Here is a 21,308-nt window from a genome sequence, read left to right on the forward strand (position 1 = left end):
TTAATTAACAGTTTCCCGAAGCGAAATCCGCGTCCGAGCAAACCGACTTTCAGCAATCTGCATATCAAATAGATTTGCGGTTAAACACTCCGCCGGGAAGCTACACCTAGCCTTTATTTATGAAGTTTCTAAGAATAACGAGGATAAACCCTGCTCTATTAAGTTTATTTGAATAAAAGGTTTCTAATTTTGTACTTTTGTTTAGTGAGTAATTTAGGCTAGGTACAATGTCTAAATATCTACTAACCAATCTGAATGTTGTAATTATATTTTATGAGATTTAGTGTGTGTGTATACTAGGTAGGTATTAGTGACAATGATTCAATAACAAAAATCTAGTATTTTATCTAAACAAAGAAACACAACAATAGAAAACTTCCATTACGTTACTTACAATGAAACAATACCTAGCGAAGAAGTGTTTATTTACAGAATATGAGGATCCATCAGTTGTTTGGACAACAACTGAAAGATAAGACATGATGCAGAAATACTCTCAAATAGTAGCTTTCGAAAAGTACATCAAGAAACCACCAAAAGAAAAGAAAGGTCATGGTACTGTACTCTAATAGCATCCGAAAACTGAAACACTCTACAGGAAAGGTCATGAATTACTTGAAAAAAAATTACCATTTATTTTGAATGGTTTTATTGGAAAATAAAAAAAATACATTTCGAATAACAACATCAGATTCTAATACTCCTATACTACATACACATACTGACACACAATATTACAAACAAATATCGGGCAGACTATACTCTACCGTCGAATCTAAGTGCGTAACGGGTCCCTTATGTTCTAAAGACATTTCAAAGGCATCTCCGGCGTCCGTAAGCTTATCAAAGAAATAACTAGTATTCACTTTACTGATAACAGAATTATTGAAATTATTACTTATTCTAAATTTACTCTTTCTAATTGGACTATCATTGGGTGTTGAACAGTTATTATGTACCTGATTCAGTATAGATTTCCTCAAAGATTTCTTTTTTGGCGTCGAGTACTTTTCGAAGACAAGTCGTACTAAACAATTATCAACTTTCGCGGTCTTCGTTTTAGGAGATCTTGTTACTATTTTATTGATAATATCCGATATGTCACTAACATCTTCATCATCAGAACTGTTTAGTAAGCTTAAACAATGTTTATTTATACCTTTGTTTTCTTTATCATCATTCACATCATTGGAAAATCTACTATCACTGGTAATAGGCGCAAGGTCTGGGTAATCATCGCAATTAATAGACATTTTTCTTAAGCTTTGCCTCAAAATCTGCATTGATTTCTTGCTAGTCCTTCTCTTTTTGCTTGCTATGAAACTGTGTAGAGTCTTTTGTTTCTTAGTATTGTTTTTAATTTTCCTCTTTAGTTTATTAACTGGTACACTGACATTTAGAATACTAGTGTTGGGGTCTTTATGTTCTGAACCTGTTTTTGTCGTATTTGATTGTTCTGTGAACTTCATATTTTTAGGTTTTCTATTATATTTTCTTTTAGGTTTTGTTTCACTATCTGGGTTATCGTTTTCTTTCTTTTTTCGTGTCCTGGTCTTCTTTTCTTTCGGTGGTTTCTTGATGGATTCTTCGTAAGCGTCTACTATTTGCGGGTAGTATTTCCGCATTAAATCTTGTCTTTCAGTTGTTGTCCAAGCAACTGATGGATCCTCGTCTTCTGTAAATAAAAATGGCACTAATCAAAACATGTTTCGAATAATAAAACGTACTTTTACAAAATTTTACGAATATTTTTGCTGTTACTGCTTACCTTCAAACTGATTATCTGGGATGAGTCCTTCATATTGGCCGTTGATATCGGCCCATACGACTTCGTAACTTGGGACACCTGTATTTGAAGATGCAATAATACAGAACAGACTAACATGAAGAGGCAGGATAACCAAACAAGTACAAATTGAATTCTTGATTCCATGTCACCTCACCTCTGGGGTTTCGTTTCTTCTTTATCAATGTTGCCTGGATGGTCCTGCTCGGTACATCATCTTGTAGGTGCCACTTTGTCAGCAATGGTAGGAACTTCTCCACACAATATCTCTCTGACCAATCCAACTTGTTCGTCATAAGTTTCTGGAATAATACTCAAAATCAAAATCAAAAGTTTTTATTTCAAGTAGGCCGTTTTCCAGGCACTTAAAAAACGTTAAGGTGATGGCTCTAGTTGCGCGGTTCCATGCAATGCAATGTATGTCTACTAATATGTCTGCTATTGTTTACACCGACTATCGAGAGTTACCAAGTGTTTTGGTACAAAGCTCGACTCTTAGGCCTCTCGCCTCTCGCCTCGACTATTAGGAATTTTGCTTCGTAGGGGTTTCCCCTAGAATTGGCTACAAAATAAATGAGAACCAAAACAATGAAATGTGTCAATGTATACGCTAGTTATATTTCTTAAGAAAACCTTAATTCTTATAATAAATTATTAAATAATTACCATAAATTTTATCAAACTTGGGGTGGGAAACTTTAGTCTATCGACGTCTATCTTCTGCGGCGGCGTGTGCATAAACTCTTTCATAACTTTGGGCTCCGGAAACGGTGCGCCGCAGGTCAACGCTCGCTGACGGAGAGATAGTTCTCGCTTCACTTCTGCTACCTTCGTTCTGACGAAAAGTTGGACTTTAGATTGTATTTCATATGAATATTGTATGAAAATGTATATATTTAGCATATAATTTTCATCACATGCTAAGAAATATGAGATTGCAGATATAAGAAACTAAAGTAACATGTCCCACACACCAATATTATGTAATAATTGTGAGATAAATTACTTAAATGTGGTATTGTAATTGAGGCTCTACACAGTAGCCAATAAAGTCCATATTTGAATGCAATTGTTTTGGAATATCAGACCGAAGCATCGTCTCTTATTATTTAAGTTAATAACATAATACTAAACAATGATAAATATATTTAATTACTTATGTCCAGTATCATCGCAGCCACGATTAGTGACACAGACGGGGCAGCCGTGTCGGCCGTGCGTGCGGCCGGAGTGTCCGCAGCGGTCGCAACGCCCGGGCACATTCAGCCACCGGTTTTTTTCTTCAAAGTGCTGTGGATTTGTCACCCATGACAATAACCTGATGAAAAGAATCACAATCTTATTGCAATTCATTCAAAACCGTCGAATTGTAATGAACAAACAAATTTTTTCATTACTCTAAATTGATGGCCATCAGAATTAAGCCTCCAAGCATGAACTGCATAAGTTAGAGCAAGAATTTGTTTTTTGTTTTATTAAGTTTAATGTGCCTATGTCGTGCGGATTTTGTTATAGATAGATAGATAAAGATATAAATAGTTATGAGCACCTTCATATGTCAGAAGTAACATTAAACTCTCAGACACAAGACGGCTTCGATTTCCAATGACGCGAGTCAAAACTTTTTTTAGCTTGTATGCGGCTTTAGTAATTTGGATAAGTACTTAAAATTTCGCACATCCGAGACTTGTGTCGCGTCGATTACGAACGGGCTATTATTACCTAGGTACAACATCCTTTTCTGGAATACTATGCAAGAATGACACAGCTGTGGTTATAGACGACCCACATGCTCCAATACCATAGTCACACCCACACAGCAAGGCGAGAGCCACCATCTTGTTGCGACCAAAACCTTAAATGAAAGAATAAAAACACTGTAAATTGAACTTTAATAATCCGAACATAACGACTAAATGCATTGTATGTATTGCTTTTCTTAGATTAGTTTTTTTTATTTACCATTGCTTTTGTACATAATTTCGGCATCGTAACAGTCCACAGAGCCTTGCAGAGCGCCGCCGCCTGCAGAGTTAGACACGCTGAAGTTGCGGTACACTCGCCGCGCACCATACGCAAAGCAATCCGAATCCTGAGACACTACTGCGTCAACCAACTGTAAATAATGATTTTAGACAAACAAATTAGCCATAGTATAAATAATTTATCCAGAGGTCTCAGGTATAGCAAGACTCCAAGACTAAGAATTTATGGGCTATAAAAATTTAAGTGAACTTTACACATCCTTGGGGCCAATTTGTTGTCAATGCCAATGCCAATGCCAATGTATTGTCATCAATAATATAAAATGAAAACTTTTCAAACTGGACAAAGATTTAATAGCAGCACTGCTTAAAATGGATTATCCTGATTCAGCCACTGGGAAGAAAAATGTTTAAAGCTTTTGTTTTTGCCTATTTTGTCTTAAATAAAAAACAACACTACTGACACCATAGAGCAGAAGATATAAAAAGTAAATACAAACACCTTGTTCATTCAGGTGAGCACATGTGGCCTCTGCTTCTCCATGTCCTTTAACACATCGGACTCCTAATGTCTTCAGAAGTGTTTCACACTGAAAGTAAAACATTAAAAATTTATATTAAACTTCTCTTAGCATTTTCTTCCTGCAGATTTAAAAATGTTTACAATTGAAATAACAGAAGAAAGAGGCCTTTATTATTAGACTGATGGAACCTGACCAACATGAAACTCACCAATATGGTGCCAACCACTATAATATAGACCTCTCACTTAATTGAAATATTAATTTTCATCCCAGAGATTACTTATATATAGAAACACTTACTTCTTTTAAAACATTTTTGAATCTCTTCCTGGCAACATCAGGTTTTTTGTTGCTAACTGCTGTTTCGGACCTAGGTGCAGCACCTTTGAACTGCAAGGCATTGCGGGCAGCCATGACATCTCTTTTCAGCTCTGGTGCGTCTCCTTCAAGTACGAATATTGGCTTAATGTCAGCCAATATCAAGTACACGGTTCTAAAGAATAGATTCCTGAAAAAAATATTTTTAATTAGAAGCTTTTGTAATGTGCCCATAATATCCGATATTACATATTGATACTTACATCCATTGCATGTTTGTATTCATCTTATTTATTTCTATAATAATAAAATGAGTAGGTACCTTAAATACAATTTGGGTTGAATATAATATTCGGTCACATTCTGACTGTCGCAAATCCATCCTGATAAATCAACAGCGAGGGTTTCTCCTCGTACCTGCAAGGGTATATGTATTTATGTTATTACGGAAAAATTCCAATTTACAAAGAATAACAAATTGGAGTTTTTAATAATAAGTGAGTCATGTATCTTACTTCGTGTAATGATTTTTTCTCACTGTAAGGTGTCAACACAGTCCAAAGGCCCTTAATTCCCATTTCAGTTTGTACTTTCTGTTATAAATTATTGAGTAGAACTACCTACATTAAAAAGAAACACAATCGAACCAAACAGTAATCCCATTCAAAATCGGTTGAATGTCAAATGTTGACGTTATCATTTTAACAGTCTTGCTAGCAATTGGGTTGCCAGTCTATTTGTAACAAATACTGTTACACCCTAATTAATGTATTGTAAACCAAATGATAAGTCATTTAAACAAAATAAATTAATGAGTGAAAGGCAGATTTAAAAAATCGCTGCACTTTCGTTTGTAGTAGTCCATTACCACAAAGTGAACGCTGCATTAGTATCATAACAATACGCATCTGTGACGTTTCAAAAACAGATTCAGACGAAGACGTCACAAATTTTATTAATAAGTAGTTTTGTCTCCCTTCCACTTAGGTAATAACGAATATTTTATCCTGTAGTCAGCTGTCATGCATGTGATTTGTGTGTTTGGGTATATTTTGAAATGTTATTATCAAACATGTTTATTCAAAAGAAAACTGTAAATAAAGAGAACGATGATGTAATTAAATGTTTACTTGTTGTAATAGCTCGATAGCAGTCCTTACGCTTGCTTAGTATTAATAGTACTCTCTTTATATTTTAATCATGCCAAGAAATAAGTTGATTGTTGTGCTACTAAATTGCTAATGAGTTGATAAGAATATGATAATTATTTCGGCGATAGTATCATTATATACATTATTCAACGTTATCAGTCAGTGGTTGGGCTTGGCGACAAACGTAATCTTAAACAAACCACGCGTTTCGGACTATCTAAGCAGATAAGTTACGAAACTTTGATTTAATTACTGTTTCACTCTATAAGACTGCAATCATGTCTTATTTAAGGCATCTATACAAAAATGGGTAAGTGTTATTAAAATAAGTTGAAAAGTATTCAAATATTTTATTCATTGATTTATTTGTATAAATGCTTGTGAATTTAATCATAGATTGAAAATAAATTTTGCATGTCACTTCACTTAACTGCTATCAAATAATTATGTATGCCCCTGCAAAGCTTGATTCTGTAGTTAAGTTTAATTTCATTGTTTTTTTATTATTTCAGTGTGTCACTTAACTTGCAATACCCTGCAAGGTTTAACCATGCACAGCAACTCAAGGAAGAAGTACAGAGACGGCAGATCAGCAAGGTGCTTATCGCCAACCGTGGTGAGATAGCATGTCGGGTCATGAGAACCGCTAAGAAGCTCGGAGTCAGGACAGTGGCAGTGTATTCTGACGCTGATAAACATGCCATGCATGTAGAAATGGTAAGCCATCATTCATAATATTATTGTACCAAACATACATTCATAACAACTACATAGATTTAAGATAATAGTCACTGTTGTTGATATTGCATTTCCTTCCATTTCAGTTTATCTGTTTATTTGACCCATAAATTCTATGAATGAAGGTTAAATTTTATTCAGCATACAGTAAAAATGTGTTTGCAGAAGGACACCTTTTGTTTAGTTAATGTTAAAGTTTGAATACTAAACATCTTCAAAAACATCAAATTATCATCTTTATTAAAATTAACTGTGCTGCTGTGGCCTCAAAAAAGGGTTAAAAAGAAAGAAAGAAAGAAAGAAAGACCTCTTTACTGTGAAGTCTTATACTTTTTAATTTTATAGGCTGATGAAGCATATCACATTGGGCCAGCACCATCAACACAGAGTTACCTCAATGCTGCTAAAATTCTGGAAGTGGCCAAGAAGTCCAACAGCCAGGCCATCCATCCTGGCTATGGGTTTCTGTCCGAGAATGTGGAGTTCTGTGAGAAGTGTGCCAGTGAAGATGTCATATTCATTGGACCTCCACCTAAAGCTATCAGAGATATGGGTATTAAGAGGTATGTGAAAAACAGTAGTACTTGTAGTTCTAAAATCAGTATAAATTTTATCTATGCAGTTGTCTCATTCCAGTAAATATTACAATCACTTATTAGTATTTTGAAAACCATTCTTGCAAACATGTTGTTATGAAATTTTAATAATAATAATTTATTGTTATAATTTCAGTACATCCAAAAAAATAATGTCAGAAGCTGGAGTGCCCATTGTGAAAGGTTATCATGGAGAAGAACAAAGCATAGAGAAACTACAGGCTGAGGCTCAAAGGATAGGATTCCCACTTATGATTAAAGCTGTTCGAGGTGGTGGTGGAAAGGTACCTAACCATAATATTAATCCACCTATCCCCAAGTGGAACTAACGCCATCTCTGATTGTTTATGTGAACTACTTCAAACATTAAGTGACTACAGTGTTTTATTAATGTGATGATGTAGAGCTTTGCTTTTTTTGTAGCTGATAATGTGATGAAATTAAGTTGTATCTTTAAAGCAATATTAAATTGTTCAGGGTATGAGAATAGCAATGACGGAAGCAGACTTTTTGCCGCAATTGGAGTCAGCGAAACGTGAGTCCCTTAAATCCTTTGGAGATGACAACATGCTGCTTGAACAGTATATCACAGACCCCAGACACGTTGAAGTGCAGGTTGGTTGTTTGTTTATAAATGTATACATTTTATTCTTTAATAATTAACGGACTTTGTAATCTCATAGCCTTTGTATGCTTATTTCCTTATAAGAAATTCCTACAAAAATATCGAGTGTGCAAAACAAGTCTCTCAACAATGTTCTACTGGTTTAAAACAGTGGTGACTTTTTCTGTGACTTTTTTTCGGTTTCAGGTTTTCGCCGACATGCACGGAAACGCTGTCCATCTATTCGAGAGAGATTGCTCTGTCCAGAGACGTCACCAGAAGATCATTGAAGAAGCACCAGCTGTAAGTAAACACAGCCAGATGTGACACAAAAACTAAAACAAAAAGATTTTATAGAGGCTTCAGTATTTTTTTAATATGACCCTTAATGTATCCCTACATAAGATCGAGTTTTCTTCGTTTCTCTCATTGTTTTGTTGCGTTCTAGCCAGGGATCTCAGAAGAGACTCGCAGGTCTCTAGGTGAGGCTGCTGTGCGTGCCGCTAAGGCGGTAGGCTACGTAGGCGCAGGCACGGTCGAGTTCATCCTACATCGACAGACACACGAGTTCCACTTCATGGAGATGAATACGCGTCTGCAAGTCGAACATCCCATTTCTGAGATGATTACTGGTTCGTATATATTTTAGATTATTCGTTTAAGTATTTCATGTGCTCTTGCATAATCTGTACGAATAGCCTGAGTCTGGGTGTCTTTGTGCATATGCCTTGAAAGTTTGTGGAACACCCCGCGAATCAATTTTGTTAAAGCTATTTAATCAGTGTTTACTATTTCATTATTTTAAGGAGATGAATCTTAAGTAATCACAAGTATAACAAACTTTTTCTTGATACCCTATCCAGTAGATACACCACAGCGAGGTCACTCAAAGTAAAATTGCTGAAAAAAAGAACGATTTTAAATATTAAATTGTTATATATAAATTTCATTTTCCAGGTACTGATCTAGTGGAATGGCAGCTTCGTGTAGCGGCGGGTGAGCAGCTCCCGCTATCCCAGGATCAGATTATCCGCAATGGTCACGCAGTGGAGTGCCGCATCTACGCTGAAGAGCCGCGCGCCGGGTTCTTACCCCGAGCCGGCACTCTACACCGCCTCACACAGCCAACACCTGAAGAATTTGTCAGGGTTAGTGATATTTGACTACCTCGTCATAAAAGTTATAAGCAACTTTGTTCAATATTAAGAGCGCTATAGTTGTCTATCATAAAATTCTCAGAGGTTTTTGCATGTTAATGGACAGAAATTGTTATGACTCAACAAAAACAAATTTAAATTGTGTCAGCATTATTCCGCTTTTTCTCGCCCTTTTTCTAAATATGTTTAAAGGAAAAAAATAATGCTGTCAATATAATAAGTATACTTAACTATATCTATATATACTAACTCAAGCTCCTGTATCTATAGTAAAATATTATTATACTTGCATGTTGCAGGTGGAGACGGGTGTGCGTGAAGGGCAAGAGGTATCGGTGCACTACGATCCCATGATCGCCAAGCTCGTAGTGTGGGGCCGCGACCGTAACGAGGCTCTCGCCAAAACCAGGGCAAAGCTCTCTGAGTATCAAGTATGTAACAATCACATTTTGTTCTTTAAAAACATTTTTTTTGCAGCTATCTGAATGATTTAGCCATGTAATTCGACTCCTAGGACAGTTGTTAACTCACCTAAGGTGACAAACAACAACTGGCATCTGGAGTCGAAATGAAGTGTTTTTTTTATCTAGCGTAATAATTTTAGCGGTATTACTTAAAACAAATATGGCGTCACGCAGAACTTAAATGTCACTTTTGTTTTCCATGTTAATTACTGTCGAGTAAATGTAATTTGACGTCATATGTTATACATTCAATTACCAACAGGTGGCCGGTTTGGAGACGAACGTGAACTTCCTGCTGCGCTTGTCGGGCGCGAGCGCGTTCGTGTCGGGCGACGTGCACACAGCCTTCATCCCGCAGCACGAGGCCGAGCTGTTCCCCGCCAGCGACAACACGCTCAGCCAGCCGCGCGCCGTGCAGGCTGCACTCGGACATGTACGGAACAGAGAGATTAATACTTTGCCTTGAATATTAATCGAGTCAATTCTGGAGGGTCTATGCCAGAAAAGAGATAAAAATATATGATGTTTTTTTTTTCAATTATTATGTTGGCAAAATGCTTTGGAGGATAGGAATAGTGACAAATTTAGTCCAATTTCCATTCATTCGTCGGCAATATAAGTAGCGGAATCGGAGACTAGACATAATGACGAAAGCTATAAACTTTATTTTATTAGCTTTGGTTAACGAATTAATCTAACTTTTAATCAGTATCTCAACCATTTCGATTGCTGTTTTGTTTTTTTTTTGGAAACACCGCGAATGTCTGCCGACTCAAGCCTAAGTTCAATTCGATTATAAGATCTCTTTGCTGGAAACAATGCGAATATCTGCCGACTCAAGCCTAAATTCAATTCGATTACAAGATCAAAATAGTTCATATGTTTGTATTCCTTACAGCTGCTTATCAATCAAGTATCAAGCACAGTGACTGAAAACTGGAAAGGCATCTCTGTGGCGCCTCAGGCGTGGAGACCTAACTTCCAACTACAGAAAACTGTGCCTTTGAGGTTCGACGAAAAAGGTAGAGATTTTCCTAATATTTTAGTAGAATTAATTATTCATTGTGTATTTTTTTGGCATAAAATGTGACACAAAAATCTAAAATAAAAGGACGATTACATGCATTGGTAGATTCAGTAGATCGACCATTAATGTAAAAACAAAATTACCACCAGTTTTCACCTATGTATAGTCTAGTCTATAATATTACGACTAACTGTTGTATTATTTTTCAGATATCACAGTAACTGTAAAATACGAACAAACACCTAACACATACCAAGTGAAGGTGAACGATGGTGAATGGTTGCAAGTGGAAGCGTCACTACAGAACAGTGAGTCCGGCCTGAGACTGAACACGCTTATTGGCGACAAGAGAAGCAACGTGGGGCTACTGACGCATGAGGAACAAGTTCATATCTATGATGAGGTAAGCAGACAAGGAAACATGAAAACATTGACCAGCAGGCTTACTATCGACAGAGACGAGTTAGTACTCCATAAGCAGATACAATTCATAGGTAATTTGTGAAGTGGTACAAGTTGAAAACATGCTTGTTCACGTTTTACGACACTCGATAGCTTCTCGATCTTGTGTTTTTTTTTTATAAAACTACTTTGGGATTTGAATCAAAACCAAAAACAGAACGAAACCAGTGTCGATCAGTTCTGTGACGTAATAATAATAATTATATTGATAATGCGTCCATAACGGTCATCATTAGTAACCATACCTTATATAAGACATAAGAGCTTATCAATGACGCAAAACGTATTTCATTACCAAAACAACAACATGATACGCATATATCCTTTTTAGAATATATTTTCGTGGCAGGCGCTACATACTTTTACGTACGGTTTATGAACTGGCAACTATGTATGTATATTCTGAAGCAAATTTAAATTAAAATCGCGTATACTCTAAGTTACAGATTTTACAGAACCGTATAAATAGTTTATGTAAGACAGATTGCTTTTAGTATTTTGTCAGGCACTTTTCTAACCATCAATAGGTTTTACGATTGCGATGATTTAAATATACAATTTTTAAGGATAAGATATGATTTTCTTATTATTTCAATTTAATTCTGACTGTATTTAGTAGACAATAATTAACAAATTTGAATCTAACTTTTTGCAACATTTATTTTCAGTGACCTTTCATTACATTACCTTGAACAAAAGTTAATTTTTCATTATACATTACTTTGATCTCAAAGGTTATCTTCGAACTGAAATAACTAATGTATTTGTATAAAAATAATATATTTCTGTATTTTTAGTCCAATGTAATAATATTAGACGTGAGCAAGGCCAGAACAGATTTCACAATTAAAATTGTCTTGTCTTTGAAGTTTTGAGGAATGAATAATAGTATAAAAACCATTTTTTTTATCCAAGTATTTATTAACTCAGTATTGCATATTCTATAAATAAAATAATTCTTATAGAAGAGCCGTGATTATAAAGAAATTTAACAACTAAATAAAGTCGCTTTTTAATAAATTGGTGTCAACAATAAATAATGACTCACATCACAAAAATCCAAATAAAATTGATGACAAACATTTATCAACACGCATGCTATTTTCTAGCTGACAGCACCGGCAAAACATTGACATCTAAAAATATTTTAGCGCCACCCACAAAATAAATAATTTGATTTTCATCACAGACCACTAAATTGGTAGACAGAACGTAAATAAACAATCATGACGAAAAAAATATAATCAAAAGAAAGTTTTTTAAAGTCCTCGAATTACTTTAAATATTCCATTCGTACATCAGAAAATTATAACAATTATTTTCTCATTTCGTTTCAAAACTATTTTACATAACACGTTATGTACAATAACTGATATTCAATCAGTTATGGTACTGACCCATTCTTTAAACTTTCGAGTGCCTATACTCAAAATAGACAATGCTGACCATGTCTCGACGTGCTACTTTAATAATTGATCCATAATTTTTTTCAGCACAATTCACGTCACTACCTATCTATCTAAACATGTTCTTATATCTTTAACTCCTAATATTTGTGACAGAACGGTCAAACAATAGTGGAGTTACCTCGACCCAAATACCGCGCGGTGGCCGGAGACGCTGGCGCCGCCGGCAACAGCGCGAGCTCGCCCACGCCCGGCGTGCTCGAGAGGATACTCGTTAGCAAGGGAGACAAAGTGAGTACCCTGACTAATGCGAACCTGGTATACTAAGTACAGATAATTCAACTCATTTGTGCGCGCCTCGCTATGTGTGTGTACGAAAACAGCGACTGCTTGCTATCAAATCTTGCATTTGTGTGACAGTGACACACAAATGACAGCTGTTTTATTACACGACGTCATTGTACATCAACAAGGGTTACCCACACAAGTGGGCGTGCGCAAAGATGCATTGAACTATCTGTACCCTTGTGAGTATTGTACCCACTGATTAATGCGGACCCAGTACATGGTAGGCTGTGAGTAATTGTATTATTGTTTATATTTTTAAGACGTTGCATTTTTGTTTTTCCGTGATTCCTCGTGACGTTTGCTTTTAGAATGTGCGATTTTAAGGGTTGATGTTACATAGGTACCGGTGGATTCATGTTGATCATTATTGTTAGTACCTTAGATAGTATTTTATTTTCGCTTTCTAGTATTTTATTTTTTAGTTATGTGGTTTCTATGGTATATGATTTCTTACAATATATCAACGTGTATGTAGGAAAATCTATGAATGACGAAATATTTATGGGTTATCATAAAGACAGGTTTGACACCCACATTATAAGCTACAATCGTATAATGTATAGGTACCCCTTAACGTGCGAATCGTTGTGCACAAGATTGAGTTGTTAAAGTAGTGTTTATGCATTTACACCGCTATGACTCAATCAAACCTCTTTGACAAAGATTTGTAGTTCCGCGAAGTTTATTGTAACGTTTTGCTGTTTGATGCGTTGTTTTGTAACACAATAAAAGTGATTTATAGTTCTGGTCCTTTATGATTATATCTTAGCACTAGCTTGTACTTTATGTAGGTGTCTAGAATAGGTGTTATGTGAAGTAATGATGCATTCAGTAAAGAGGATTATATTCTTAAGAGTTGCACGAGTTTTGGTCAAGTTGCACGCAAATTCTCTTTAAAACTTATAAAGATGTTAACATGTTGATGCTAATTAGTCTGTCCTAAAACCTAGTAACAATATTCATTTGTATGCCTGTGAATTTACTAGCTCTCCATTGTTACATGACCGGAACGGAGCTACCTCTAATAAGATTAAATTAAGAATTTACGGATTTCCGCCCATTCAATATTGGCCACGTATTATCAAACTTTAGCGCCGATATGATTGATAACAATCACGATAACGCTGCTGATGAATGGTACTACGTAACTTATTAAACCTGTTTGGTTATCTAAAGAGGCTTAATGTTAAAAGTATTGCAACCTATTCCAAGGTTGTAAATAACATGTTATGTTGTTACAATAACATGTTATTCTTTAGATATTTTCATGTCCGATCAACTTGTTTACTAAACACTTGTCAATGTACCTACTTTTACCGCAAAAAATAATTTTCATTATAAATCGTTACTCACTGATCAAAATATTCAAGCTAAGTGTAATTGGTTGGTTTTATGGTAGCTTGTTTCTAAATTCACAAACTTTACTCCATTTGTATAAAAACTAAAAAAAGGATAAACCATCTTGGTGTGTCTGATTGTATACGTAGATATAAGTTAATTACATAAATTACTGATATATTTCAGTAGTATATTCGATTTGCTTGATTTTATCGTTGCTTGACATTGGTTATTTGTAGAATTTAATTTTTAAACTTAATTTTAGACAAAAGGACCAAAATAGTTTCCCTTTTTACGTTATTTCACAAATGGAGTTCCAATACTTGTAGGTCGCAATAATCTTATTCAGGTTTACCTAAGGGTCTACCATGTTGATCAGTTCAGCATAATCCCAAACAGATAAGAAACGATCACGTTAATTTTTCCTTTTAGTAGATGAAGTAGTTACTTAGTAGTGTAGTTTGTCGATTAGTTATTACCTTAATAAACCCACTACAGGCCCTCCCTTTGCTTATGCTTCCTTCGCAGCCATCCCATAACTGCTATCTCTTTTATGCCGTCCACCCATTCTATGTCTATCCTCTGCTTACCAGACCTACTTTGAGTATTGAGTATGACTAAAGAAAACTACTGTGCCAGAATTAAATATTTATGTCTAATTTCCAGGTTGTGAAAGGCCAGCCATTATTCGTGGTGATTGCTATGAAGATGGAGTACGTTGTACGGTCTCCCCGCGATGGTGTGGTGGCCGCGCTCGCCCCCTTCAACATCGGAGACTCCGTCGGCAAGGGAGCTCAGGTTGTCATGCTAGAAGGAGAGAGTTGAATAAACATGGGTAATGGAGTATACGATCAAATTGTTAAATTATGAATAGTTTTTATGACACCATCGATTATTATTTAGTTCTAAGGGTTAAAGAAAAAATATCACGTAAGGTTCCTTACCAATAAGTCTCAATATTTCAAATATCTACTTTTAAACTATTTTTGTTGTTCGTCAAATCGGAAAGCCTCATGACTTAGTTTGGAATTTTGTTATTATTTACGTTAATTTTTCAAAAAAGAGTAGTTAAGATTAAAATGGTTTACAATTTACTTCAATAAGTAAGTTTAAAGTTTAAAGCCATTTATATCTAAATGGCTTACTGAAATACGATGGTAACAATTGAGCCGATCATAAAACGAATTCGAACTTTTGTAGACTTAAAAGTGCCTTAAAAGTTTAAATCCGACTGCTATGGTGCGACTATGTTGGGTTTTTTTTGTGTATTTACATTGTTCTAAACGTAAAAACCTTAAAGTAAAGTAATTACCATTCGTAAGTTACCAATTATGATTTACTTAAACATTTTTTTCCATTATGAAACGACTTAAGCTTTAAAAAATGGTTTATTGTCAAGGCAAGTTTAGTGTACTATAATCCAAAGTGTGTTACTTATTGCTAAAGCGATAATTTGAAAGATACAGATGAACCAAGACCATCATATTGAGTGGATAAACTTTCAAACAATGGACTAAGCTGTAATTAGAAACGATTCTTGTTACTATGGACGTAGTCCCTTATAAGGAGCGGGGCCCATCGGCGAGCGTTGCCTACTTAGTAATCCGGCACGTTATGAATTTGTATGAATGAATAATAACTACACTACTTATGCAGACTTTTTAAACACGGATTGGATGTTGCGAAGTGCGATACTTGTGTAGTGCCGTAATAAGATGCATGCATATATTAACCTATAACGTTATAAATGTTGCCATTGTAAATTAATATGAAACTACAAAAATATATATATTTTATTCCTAACACAATAGTTGGTATGGATTGATAAATTCAGGTTGACTATAATGTTTTTTGTTGTTTGTTTACAATTGCTGATTAAAACGTAAATAAATTTAATTAAAACGTGTATAATTTAAGCATAATTTTTATTTTTATACTTTAAATGTAATTAAAGATTTGGGACCACATGGATGTAAATAATATTACACGTTGTAAAAAAGTGTTATTTATTTGAAATAATTAAAAACTTTATAAACAAAGGAAGTAATTATTGAAATCACCTTACTGCTACACCCACGTTAATTAATGAGTGTTAATGAAGGACGCAATGTAAGTAATGAATATTAAATAACAGCAAACGTATCCTGATTAGCAATGAACAAGAGTTAACTGTTATTGTGAACATAATTCCCTGTTCTGAACATCTGCACAGAGCACAGACGGACTGACAAATTTCGAAGTTTAAATTTTCACATTCATACTATAAAAGTTTTGTTTTAATTATAGAAGAAATAAAAACTGTCATGTTCGTAATCTAAAACATTGAGACAACAACAGTCGAACAAAAATACGTCGTACGCCGTCTAATGACTGCGTTGAATGATATCACAATTGAAAGAATAAAACCTACTCTGCCTTAGGAAGAAAAATATTAGTTTGCATGACTTTTGTTTTAATATAACTACGCAGTAAAAATGTTTACCCCCAATATATGCGAACGATGAGATAGAAGTTGAGAAAGTAATTTTACGGTTGCTTACATAACACCCGATTCTTCTTGATTTCTAAAAAACCTTGCTTACGAGGTTGTATTATAAATACTGTTTACATAGTACATCAGATAAAATGTTTATAATCTTGTAGAAAAATAAAACTAGAACTACATACGTAATTTCATTTACGGTATTATCGGGGGCGTAGCTCAGATGGTAGAGCGCTCGCTTAGCATGCGAGAGGTACCGGGATCGATACCCGGCGCCTCCATTTCGGAGTTCCATAATCGTTTTGTGTATATCAATTTAATTTTCGATATTAATTAAACAAAAAATTCATATTTAAACTAATATTTTATTGCAACAAATACTGAAAAATTTCATTTTACATCTCATTACAAATTGATTTACTTACGGCTCCGGTCTTATTTAGAGTTTACACCCAGAGATCAGCCCTATTACAAAATAAATCCAAAGCGCCTTAGCATTACATAGTCCAAGAATGCAAAGTTCAATATTAGAGTAAAATATAAGGTAAATTGAGTATGCTTTATAACAATAACGATAATGTCCAAATACCATTACGTAAATAAACGGCTGTGCATTATATTATTATATGATATTATATGAGCACTGCATTTTGTTTATAATTTTGAGTTCGCAGTCTCGTTATGAGTTTATGATTAATTCGCTAATGATTCATCGTGATGTCATCGGTTCGAAGGTGCTGAGATGACAGTATTCTAAAATTAATTGAAACTAGCTACTTGGGTGGTAAATTGATACGCTTGTAGAAATAATTATGTGTATGTAGATAAACATAATACGTAATAGTTTTAATTTTGAGTGATTCATTCGTTACATTTTGATTTAAACAAATAAATTATATCTTCGTGACTTGGGATTGTAAATGGCACCCACCCTTTCGTTAAGACTTGATGCGTTCTATTTATGATATTTATACTTCTAGGACGAAAATATGTATTTCGATTTAATCTGGCGATTCTACACGTTAAACCCAAGTACAAACAATGCAAATACCAAACAGACTAATTACAACGTGGCTTAAACAACACACGTACGGATGGCCGAGAAAGTACTCGCCCTATATTTTAAAGGACTGTCTCAAATGCTGATTACGACGAGGGAAAGTGCGTCCGCAATCAATGCCGACCTGCCGGCCAAACCACAAATTGACAAGTATTTGACGTGGCCGAGCCACAGATAGGCATAAACATTATTATAGGTACTCTGTTATCAAAGTAAAATGTTCTAAAATTGTTATCACGTTCAATCGCTCCCTCACAGACCGGCCCGCTAGCCGCACCATTATCTTATGCGGTTTTCGAAACAACGAAGTCCCACCGTGCTATTTTTATCAACACACTTTTTTTATTTATTTGTTATACCGTTAGCTTCGTATAAGATTTGGTGTCTACTATCTGCTTAGTTGTACGCGACGCCAAAACTGGTAAAGCCACATTTTTCGATCGCCGAGTATCTAACATTGGAATCGAACAGAATGTTATGCACATCTGTGGTTAGTTATATCTATACAAACGTGCTAATTCTAATAAAAAAAACACGCGTGCCTCTGTAATCTAAGTTGAAATCAACACGTGAATATCTACGCATTCATTCTAAGATTCTACATCGGCACTATTTTAGGCACTGTACACAAAATATGTAGGTTACGTTTATCCCGGAAGCGTCAGCAAGTAAAACGAGGGCAAAGTTAAATTATGTTCACAACTAACGTTTAGGAACGTCTCTCATAATATACCTATTTATACATCATCTCTACCTTTTATTTAATTGCTAAGCAACAACAGGTTATAATAATAGTAGAAATAGTGGCCGGAGTAGTAATACCAGTTTCTTTATAAACATTTAATGACAATATATAGTTCACTAATTATTTAATCGTTGGTATTGTATAATTGACGTATGACGTCACGATTTGTAGGGGCTAATAAGTAATGACTTTGTCTATCGTTATCATCATTAAAACTATATTAACGAACTCGTACGTACACATCTCGAAGTAGTTTTTATTGTGAAGATTGACATTGAAGGAATTACAATGAAATGAGGTGGCTGGAGATGCATCCTTATGCGTCGCATTGCTTGCACATAATTAGGACATTCTGATTAATTTACGCAGTTGATGCACACACTTATGCGACGCACTTAAAGTGATAATTGGAGACAATTACATAACTGTGCTTCACTTATGTATTCTAGGCAGCTCTAGAGGCTACACACACTGCAGTCTCTTAGCCGGAATATCTTTAGACCGTATTTATTTAATCCCGTGCGCCGTGCGCCATTTGCAATACTGCAGCAATTGTGTATCACGTTTATGCTACAACTCAATTGTTCTTTCCTCGTTCCCTTTGTGTTTCTCGAGTTCACAACGCTTTGTAGGTAATCCTACTACTTGAAAGGATCAAACGCGCGTAGGCTGCTGTAACTGTCGAGCAATAAATATTATAAAAAGCAAAACGTTATCCGACATTGGTTTCGTTGGTTTAAAAATACTCAAAGACGTTATTGTCTAGCGACACAAACAAAGAAACAATTTTAGAACTTTCTCTGTGATGTATATACAGATACCGATTCAACAAAATCTAAGCGCTTAGTTTTGAGATTCCATTGAAGTGCTGTTATTATTATTCCGTGTGCCTTTGTTACCTGCTGGAGGCCGGGCTCAGGTTTGTTGATGTTTTTTGTAAGCATTCCCGTAACAGCTGATCGGGACAACAAAACCACGTGACCCCCGCCGCGCCCCCATTGGCTGGAACTTCAAGTCACCCCAAGTTTAAAGTTGTCGACCCTACGCAGACAAAGAAATGCACTCACACACCCACACTTTTCTCGCATAGGTAGTAATATTGGTCCAGTATTCTTTTGTACATCTGTTGGTGTCTCACGGAAGTCATAAAAAATGTAGGGTTGCTTACTCTGATGTTTATTTTGTTGTTTGTTGAGTGATATTTAAAAGTTAATAGTTACGAACTCACGATTAAATAAGCTTGGCCACTATATTTTTAAAAGAGGGCTTATTTAACATATTGTCCCTGACCTAACTACTATCAACAATGATTGAATAAAAGAGTAGGTATGCGATATATTATTTAAGGATTATCTACCATGAAAAAAATATTTTCAAAGCTCTACAACCCAACTTGACATGAACTAAAACTGGACAGTTACGTGAACCCACAAACCTGCGTTAAAAATCTAACACGTCGATAAATAACGACGCAGAAACTTATTACCGTCTACATTACCATAAAACAATAGTGTCTCATGAATATTAAGTCAAACTGCCCAGAGCCGGCTCGGAACATAAAGTTAGTCCAGCGCAAATAATATTTAGCAATAGTGGTATAATATAAATATGATATGGCTGAATATGTTAGGAATTAAGTATTAGTATTAAAGTTCACGTAGGTGTGTCGTGAGGGCAGGTGAGCACACGTAATCAATCATGCTTACTCGTGCTCTTGATTTTAATTAAGTGCGCGACACTGTCGCCGGGCGCACTTTGTTATGTCATCATCGTTATTTCTATATTGAGTAAGTAGGTCCTAATGCACGCCAGCGATACGTCACGTCATGGTTTAATCGCAATTATTTACTGAACCAGTCTTTCCTGTAATTGAAGATTTGTAACAATGCTTGCTCCGATGTCGTTTCGTCTTTTAAAGTACTGCTTATTGAATATTTTTATTACAAATACGAAAGTGTCTGTGCATGATCTTTTACGGCTCGATACAACCAATTTTGATAACATTTAGGTAAGGAGTCAACGTGATCTTAAAAAAGGATATAACCAGCTTTATGTCACAATGACCGACTTCCACGTAGGCAAAATCGTTATTCTTGTTAACACAAAAATAATACTTAAATTTCTTATTGTAGCAAGTTGTACCACTCCAAACAAATCACGTTATAATAAAATCGTAAACAGTCGTAAAATTAATTTTACGAGCGCAACACAAACGGACAGTGTGTGTTAGGCCTAAATGCATGTGACGATTGCCGATGTAGCAATAATTATCGAGGTCACGACAACACTATACAAATTTGAACTGTTCGAGAGGTATTACTTTTTTACGAATTGCAATAAAAATCGAACAAAGTTAACAGAATCTGATTTAAGCTAAATTATTAACGATTCTGTTGACCACAAGTTTATTTTTGTTCTACATAAAATATTGAATACCCACGTCTGTTATTGTTCTGACCCATTTCGTGATACTCAAAAGTATTATTTGTAATATGAACGTTGAAGCTTAGGGAGGGAGCTAAATTTAAGATAAGGCGACAATAAGGCCTTGTTGATACATTTTGGACGTATATACATTATTGCCATTATCAGTAACTGCGTATCAAAATAATACCGGTACTAAAAAGATTTGATGTAACATGCTAATCCAATTGATATATAATATTCACTATCGTCACGCCGATAGCGGCCGTAATCTTTTATAACTGGAGGAAATCGATAAGTAGCTCATAGTTAAGGAAACTAAACTATTGGAAACTACAAAGAATAGTTTTTTCTCTTCCCCATGGCAACTGAAGATATCAATATTATAAATTCAAAATTTATTCTGTTACGATTTCATGTCTTAATCAGTCAACGGATTTTGATGAAATTTGGTTTAACGGTCTGCATTCCATGAATATGTCTACTTATTTCAGCAATAATTATGACCTATCTCCCAGCAGGCGAAATCTCAGTACAATCTGGGTAGCAAATCTAATAAAAGGCTAGTAACAAGGCTACAAAATGTATGCAGTCTAAATAATCGTAAAAACTACACAATAAAATGGAGGAGTCTATTCTTAAAGCTATAATATTCCATTACGCTAGCAACCTCTTTAGTAGCACTTATGTAAT

General features: G+C 35.2%; 2 protein-coding genes and 1 non-coding gene across 4 annotated transcripts; 2 read left to right on the forward strand and 1 right to left on the reverse strand.

Annotated features, from left to right (window-relative positions):
* Positions 1-636: 636 nt before the first annotated feature.
* LOC113492706 (flap endonuclease GEN) lies at positions 637-5,603 on the reverse strand. 2 transcript variants are annotated; one of them, XM_026870310.1, is made up of 11 exons: positions 5,129-5,603; positions 4,936-5,030; positions 4,596-4,803; positions 4,272-4,361; positions 3,749-3,902; positions 3,509-3,641; positions 2,943-3,104; positions 2,453-2,621; positions 1,944-2,088; positions 1,769-1,846; positions 637-1,675 (listed from the first exon to the last, which is right to left on the reverse strand). In XM_026870310.1, exons 1-11 carry the CDS (start codon positions 5,189-5,191, stop codon positions 735-737), a joined length of 2,238 nt encoding a protein of 745 aa, XP_026726111.1. In that variant the 5' UTR covers positions 5,192-5,603; the 3' UTR covers positions 637-734. The 2 variants fall into 2 exon arrangements, with proteins under 2 accessions (XP_026726111.1, XP_026726112.1); XM_026870311.1 differs by lacking the exons at positions 4,596-4,803; positions 4,936-5,030; positions 5,129-5,603 and having other exon boundaries at positions 4,274-4,361.
* A 312-nt stretch (positions 5,604-5,915) lies between these two features.
* On the forward strand, positions 5,916-15,673 carry LOC113492707 (methylcrotonoyl-CoA carboxylase subunit alpha, mitochondrial). Its single transcript, XM_026870312.1, has 14 exons — positions 5,916-6,074; positions 6,277-6,481; positions 6,848-7,065; positions 7,235-7,382; positions 7,576-7,713; positions 7,910-8,005; positions 8,151-8,334; positions 8,660-8,850; positions 9,159-9,290; positions 9,586-9,756; positions 10,222-10,345; positions 10,560-10,753; positions 12,375-12,509; positions 14,571-15,673. Exons 1-14 carry the CDS (start codon positions 6,043-6,045, stop codon positions 14,727-14,729), a joined length of 2,127 nt encoding a protein of 708 aa, XP_026726113.1. The 5' UTR covers positions 5,916-6,042; the 3' UTR covers positions 14,730-15,673.
* Positions 15,674-16,594: 921 nt separating this feature from the next.
* Trnaa-agc lies at positions 16,595-16,667 on the forward strand. Its single transcript has one exon. It is a non-coding gene; the product is annotated as a tRNA-Ala (tRNA).
* Positions 16,668-21,308: the final 4,641 nt, after the last annotated feature.

Source organism: Trichoplusia ni, chromosome 4, assembly GCF_003590095.1.
Source record: "Trichoplusia ni isolate ovarian cell line Hi5 chromosome 4, tn1, whole genome shotgun sequence".
NCBI lineage: Eukaryota > Metazoa > Arthropoda > Insecta > Lepidoptera > Noctuidae > Trichoplusia > Trichoplusia ni.